At 46.2% G+C, this 7,406-nt stretch overlaps 1 protein-coding gene across 1 annotated transcript in view; it reads left to right on the forward strand.

Moving 5' to 3' along the window:
• Positions 1-7,406, forward strand: part of LOC120045310 (serine palmitoyltransferase 3-like) — a 147,433-nt gene that overhangs the window by 84,154 nt on the left and 55,873 nt on the right. The window contains exon 8 of the mRNA XM_038990190.1: positions 3,241-3,464. Coding sequence (XP_038846118.1) covers positions 3,241-3,464 — 224 coding nt within the window. The remainder of the gene's footprint in view (positions 1-3,240; positions 3,465-7,406) is intronic.

Genomic DNA, 7,406 nt, shown 5'->3' on the forward strand with positions numbered 1-7,406 from the left:
GGCCACCAAAAGCGTTGTCGCACGAAGGCCAGGGTCCGCCGGGAGCCCGGGTGGCAGGCAAGCCTGGAGGAATGGGCCCTTTCCAGGACCGCGGAGCAGACAGCGTCAGGCACGAACATCCGGTTACCAGGGTTCGGCTGGGACCGCTGCGCCTCCCGGACCTGTTTTCCGATTCCCCAGCTGAGTGCCGTCGCCAGGCACGTGGTGGGAAGGATGGTCTCGTGTTCCGGGGTGGTAGCCGTGGGGTTATAGTGGCGAGACAGGGCATCCAGCTTGACGTTCTTGGACCCCGGCCGGTAGGAGAGGGAAAAGTTGAACCAGGTAAACAGCAGGGGCCCATCGCGCCTGCCTGGAGTTGAGGCGCTTGGCAGTGCGGAGATACTCCAGGTTTTTGTGGTCGGGAACAGAGAGAGAGAGAGATGGGGTATTAGAGGTAATGTAATCAGGGAGACAGGGAGAGATGGGGTATTAGAGGTTATGTAATCAGGGAGAGATGGGTATTAGAGGTAATGTAATCAGGGAGACAGAGAGAGATGGGGTATTAGATGTTATGTAATCATGGAGACAGAGAGAGATGGTATTAGAGGTAATGTAATCAGGGAGAGATGGTATTAGAGGTTATGTAATCAGGGAGAGATGGGGTATTAGAGGTTATGTAATCAGGGAGAGATGGGGTATTAGAGGTAATGTAATCATGGAGACAGAGAGAGATGGGGTATTAGATGTTATGTAATCATGGAGACAGAGAGAGATGGTATTAGAGGTAATGTAATCATGGAGACAGAGAGAGATGGGGTATTATATGTTATGTAACCAGAGAGACAGAGATGGCTAATAGAGGTAATGTAATCAGGGAGACAGAGAGAGATGGTATTAGAGGTAATGTAATCAGGGAGAGATGGGTATTAGAGGTTATGTAATCAGGGAGAGATGGGTATTAGAGGTTATGTAATCAGGGAGACAGAGAGAGCTGGTATTAGAGGTTATGTAATCAGGGAGACAGAGAGAGATGGTATTAGAGGTTATGTAATCAGGGAGACAGAGAGAGCTGGGGTATTAGAGGTTATGTAATCAGGGAGACAGAGAGAGATGGTATTAGAGGTTATGTAATCAGGGAGAGATGGTATTAGAGGTAATGTAATCAGGGAGAGATGGTATTAGAGGTTATGTAATCAGGGAGAGATGGGTATTAGAGGTTATGTAATCAGGGAGAGATGGGTATTAGAGGTTATGTAACCAGGGAGACAGGGAGAGATGGTATTAGAGGTTATGTAATCAGGGAGACAGGGAGAGCTGGGGTATTAGAGGTTATGTAACCAGGGAGACAGGGAGAGCTGGGGTATTAGAGGTAATGTAATCAGGGAGACAGAGAGAGATGGTATTAGAGGTTATGTAATCAGGGAGACAGAGAGAGATGGTATTAGAGGTTATGTAATCAGGGAGACAGAGAGAGATGGTATTAGAGGTTATGTAATCAGGGAGACAGAGAGAGCTGGGGTATTAGAGGTTATGTAATCAGAGAGACAGAGAGAGATGGTATTAGAGGTTATGTAATCAGGGAGAGATGGTATTAGAGGTAATGTAATCAGGGAGAGATGGTATTAGAGGTAATGTAATCAGGGAGAGATGGTATTAGAGGTAATGTAATCAGGGAGAGATGGTATTAGAGGTAATGTAATCAGGGAGAGATGGTATTAGAGGTAATGTAATCAGGGAGAGATGGTATTAGAGGCAATGTAATCAGGGAGAGATGGTATTAGAGGTTATGTAATCAGGGAGACAGGGAGAGATGGTATTAGAGGTTATGTAATCAGGGAGACAGAGAGAGATGGTATTAGAGGTTATGTAATCAGGGAGAGATGGTATTAGAGGTAATGTAATCAGGGAGACAGAGAGAGATGGTATTAGAGGTAATGTAATCAGGGAGACAGAGAGAGCTGGGGTATTAGAGGTTATGTAATCAGGGAGACAGGGAGAGATGGTATTAGAGGTAATGTAATCAGGGAGACAGAGAGAGATGGTATTAGAGGTTATGTAACCAGGGAGACAGGGAGAGCTGGGGTATTAGAGGTTATGTAATCAGGGAGACAGAGAGATGGTATTAGAGGTAATGTAATCAGGGAGACAGAGAGAGATGGTATTAGAGGTAATGTAATCAGGGAGACAGGGAGAGATGGTATTAGAGGTAATGTAATCAGGGAGACAGGGAGAGATGGTATTAGAGGTAATGTAATCAGGGAGACAGAGAGAGATGGTATTAGAGGTTATGTAACCAGGGAGACAGGGAGAGCTGGGGTATTAGAGGTTATGTAATCAGGGAGACAGAGAGAGATGGTATTAGAGGTAATGTAATCAGGGAGACAGAGAGATATGGTATTAGAGGTTATGTAATCAGGGAGAGATGGTATTAGAGGTTATGTAATCAGGGAGACAGAGAGAGATGGTATTAGAGGTTATGTAATCAGGGAGAGATGGTATTAGAGGTTATGTAATCAGGGAGACAGAGAGAGATGGTATTAGAGGTAATGTAATCATGGAGAGATGGTATTAGAGGTAATGTAATCAGGGAGACATAGAGAGATGGTATTAGAGGTTATGTAACCAGGGAGACAGAGAGAGATGGTATTAGAGGTTATGTAATCAGGGAGAGATGGTATTAGAGGTAATGTAATCAGGGAGAGATGGTATTAGAGGTTATGTAATCAGGGAGACAGAGAGAGATGGTATTAGAGGTAATGTAATCAGGGAGACAGAGAGAGATGGTATTAGAGGTTATGTAACCAGGGAGAGATGGTATTAGAGGTTATGTAATCAGGGAGACAGAGAGAGATGGTATTAGAGGTTATGTAATCAGGGAGACAGAGAGAGATGGTATTAGAGGTTATGTAATCAGGGAGACAGAGAGAGATGGTATTAGAGGTAATGTAATCAGGGAGAGATGGTATTAGAGGTAATGTAATCAGGGAGAGATGGTATTAGAGGTAATGTAATCAGGGAGAGCTGGTATTAGAGGTAATGTAATCAGGGAGAGATGGTATTAGAGGTAATGTAATCAGGGAGAGATGGTATTAGAGGTTATGTAATCAGGGAGAGATGGTATTAGAGGTTATGTAACCAGGGAGAGATGGTATTAGAGGTAATGTAATCAGGGAGAGATGGTATTAGAGGTTATGTAACCAGTTAGGGAAATGGGTAATAGAGGTTATGTAACTCAGTGTATATCTCTGTGTCCTATTCTAGTATGGAGGGGTCTGTGGTGCGCCTGCCAGACATCGTAGCCCTGAAGAAGAAGTACAAGGCCTACCTGTACCTAGACGAGGCTCACAGTATCGGGGCGGTGGGGCCTACAGGCCGGGGTGTGACAGAACTGTTTGGTCTGGACCCCTCAGACATCGACGTCATGATGGGAACATTCACCAAGAGTTTCGGGGCTGCAGGAGGATACATCGCTGGGAAAAAGGTAGGTGGGCATTGGGTATTCCTGGGCATACCTAGTCAATTAGATGAACTTGTCATTAGTCCTGGGCCATGTTCAGCAAGGAGCATACGTCTTGGAAAGTGTTTTAAATGTTTTGAAGCTAACTCCACTCCCCAGATGTGTAGTTAAATGACTAGGATGCTGAGACAGCCAGGCCTAACTCCACTCCCCAGATGTGTAGTTAAATGACTAGGATGCTGAGACAGACAGACCTAACTCCACGCCCCAGATGTGTAGTTAAATGACTAGGATGCTGAGACAGACAGACCTAACTCCACTCCCCAGATGTGTAGTTAAAGACTAGGATGCTGAGACAGACAGACCTAACTCCACGCCCCAGATGTGTAGTTAAATGACTAGGACGCTGAGACAGACAGACAGACCTAACTCCACTCCCCAGATGTGTAGTTAAATGACTAGGATGCTGAGACAGACAGACCTAACTCCACTCCCCAGATGTGTAGTTAAACGACTAGGATGCTGAGACAGACCTAACTCCACTCCCCAGATGTGGAGTTAAAGACTAGGATGTGGAGACAGACAGACAGACCTAACTCCACTCCCCAGATGTGTAGTTAAATGACTAGGATGCTGAGACAGACAGACCTAACTCCACTCCCCAGATGTGTAGTTAAATGACTAGGATGCTGAGACAGCCAGGCCTAACTCCACTCCCCAGATGTGTAGTTAAATGACTAGGATGCTGAGACAGACAGACAGCCTAACTCCACTCCCCAGATGTGTAGTTAAACGACTAGGATGCTGAGACAGACAGACCTAACTCCACGCCCCAGATGTGTAGTTAAATGACTAGGATGCTGAGACAGACCTAACTCCACTCCCCAGATGTGTAGTTAAACGACTAGGATGCTGAGACAGACAGACCTAACTCCACTCCCCAGATGTGTAGTTAAAGACTAGGATGCTGAGACAGACAGACCTAACTCCACTCCCCAGATGTGTAGTTAAAGACTAGGATGCTGAGACAGACCTAACTCCACTCCCCAGATGTGTAGTTAAATGACTAGGATGCTGAGACAGACAGACAGCCTAACTCCACTCCCCAGATGTGTAGTTAAATGACTAGGATGCTGAGATAGACAGACCTAACTCCACTCCCCAGATGTGTAGTTAAAGACTAGGATGCTGAGACAGACAGACCTAACTCCACTCCCCAGATGTGTAGTTAAAGACTAGGATGCTGAGACAGACAGACAGCCTAACTCCACTCCCCAGATGTGTAGTTAAATGACTAGGATGCTGAGACAGACCTAACTCCACTCCCCAGATGTGTAGTTAAACGACTAGGATGCTGAGACAGACAGACAGCCTAACTCCACTCCCCAGATGTGTAGTTAATGACTAGGATGCTGAGACAGACAGACCTAACTCCACTCCCCAGATGTGTAGTTAAATGACTAGGATGCTGAGATAGACAGGCCTAACTCCACTCCCCAGATGTGTAGTTAAACGACTAGGATGCTGAGACAGACAGACAGACAGACAGACAGACAGCCTAACTCCACTCCCCAGATGTGTAGTTAAATGACTAGGATGCTGAGACAGACAGACCTAACTCCACTCCCCAGATGTGTAGTTAAATGACTAGGATGCTGAGACAGACAGCCTAACTCCACTCCCCAGATGTGTAGTTAAATGACTAGGATGCTGAGACAGACAGCCTAACTCCACTCCCCAGATGTGTAGTTAAATGACTAGGATGCTGAGACAGACAGCCTAACTCCACTCCCCAGATGTGTAGTTAAATGACTAGGATGCTGAGACAGACAGACAGCCTAACTCCACTCCCCAGATGTGTAGTTAAATGACTAGGATGCTGAGACAGACAGACAGCCTAACTCCACTCCCCAGATGTGTAGTTAAAGACTAGGATGCCTAGACACAGACCTAACTCCACTCCCCAGATGTGTAGTTAAATGACTAGGATGCTGAGACAGACAGCCTAACTCCACTCCCCAGATGTGTAGTTAAATGACTAGGATGCTGAGACAGACAGACCGACCTAACTCCACTCCCCAGATGTGTAGTTAAATGACTAGGATGCTGAGACAGACAGGCCTAACTCCACTCCCCAGATGTTTAAACGACTAGGATGCTGAGACAGACAGACAGACCTAACTCCACTCCCCAGATGTGTAGTTAAACGACTAGGATGCTGAGACAGACAGACCTAACTCCACTCCCCAGATGTGTAGTTAAATGACTAGGATGCTGAGACAGACCTAACTCCACTCCCCAGATGTGTAGTTAAATGACTAGGATGCTGAGACAGACCTAACTCCACTCCCCAGATGTGTAGTTAAAGACTAGGATGCTGAGACAGACAGACAGCCTAACTCCACTCCCCAGATGTGTAGTTAAACGACTAGGATGCTGAGACAGACAGACCTAACTCCACTCCCCAGATGTGTAGTTAAATGACTAGGATGCTGAGACAGACCTAACTCCACTCCCCAGATGTGTAGTTAAATGACTAGGATGCTGAGACAGACCTAACTCCACTCCCCAGATGTGTAGTTAAATGACTAGGATGCTGAGACAGACCTAACTCCACTCCCCAGATGTGTAGTTAAATGACTAGGATGTGGAGACAGACAGACAGACCTAACTCCATTCCCCAGATGTGTAGTTAAACGACTAGGATGTGGAGACAGACAGACCTAACTCCACGCCCCAGATGTGTAGTTAAATGACTAGGATGCTGAGACAGACAGACCTAACTCCACTCCCCAGATGTGTAGTTAAAGACTAGGATGCTGAGACAGACCTAACTCCACTCCCCAGATGTGTAGTTAAATGACTAGGATGCTGAGACAGACAGACAGACCTAACTCCACTCCCCAGATGTGTAGTTAAATGACTAGGATGCTGAGACAGACAGACAGACCTAACTCCACTCCCCAGATGTGTAGTTAAATGACTAGGATGCTGAGACAGACAGACAGACCTAACTCCACTCCCCAGATGTGTAGTTAAATGACTAGGATGCTGAGACAGACAGGCCTAACTCCACTCCCCAGATGTGTAGTTAAATGACTAGGATGCTGAGACAGACAGACAGCCTAACTCCACTCCCCAGATGTGTAGTTAAATGACTAGGATGCTGAGACAGACAGACAGCCTAACTCCACTCCCCAGATGTGTAGTTAAATGACTAGGATGCTGAGATAGACAGACAGACCTAACTCCACTCCCCAGATGTGTAGTTAAATGACTAGGATGCTGAGACAGACAGACCTAACTCCACTCCCCAGATGTGTAGTTAAATGACTAGGACGCTGAGACAGACAGACAGACCTAACTCCACTCCCCAGATGTGTAGTTAAAGACTAGGATGCTGAGACAGACAGACCTAACTCCACTCCCCAGATGTGTAGTTAAACGACTAGGATGCTGAGACAGACCTAACTCCACGCCCCAGATGTGTAGTTAAATGACTAGGACGCTGAGACAGACAGACAGACCTAACTCCACTCCCCAGATGTGTAGTTAAATGACTAGGATGCTGAGACAGACAGACCTAACTCCACTCCCCAGATGTGTAGTTAAAGACTAGATGCTGAGAGACAGACAGACCTAACTCCACGCCCCAGATGTGTAGTTAAATGACTAGGATGCTGAGACAGACAGACCTAACTCCACTCCCCAGATGTGTAGTTAAAGACTAGGATGCTGAGACAGACAGACCTAACTCCACTCCCCAGATGTGTAGTTAAATGACTAGGATGCTGAGACAGACAGACCTAACTCCACGCCCCAGATGTGTAGTTAAATGACTAGGATGCTGAGACAGACAGACCTAACTCCACTCCAGATGTGTAGTTAAAGACTAGGATGCTGAGACAGACAGACCTAACTCCACGCCCAGATGTGTAGTTAAATGACTAGGACGCTGAGGACAGACAGA

The sequence above is a fragment of the Salvelinus namaycush genome, chromosome 4 (genome assembly GCF_016432855.1).
Source record: "Salvelinus namaycush isolate Seneca chromosome 4, SaNama_1.0, whole genome shotgun sequence".
Classification (NCBI taxonomy): Eukaryota; Metazoa; Chordata; class Actinopteri; order Salmoniformes; family Salmonidae; genus Salvelinus; species Salvelinus namaycush.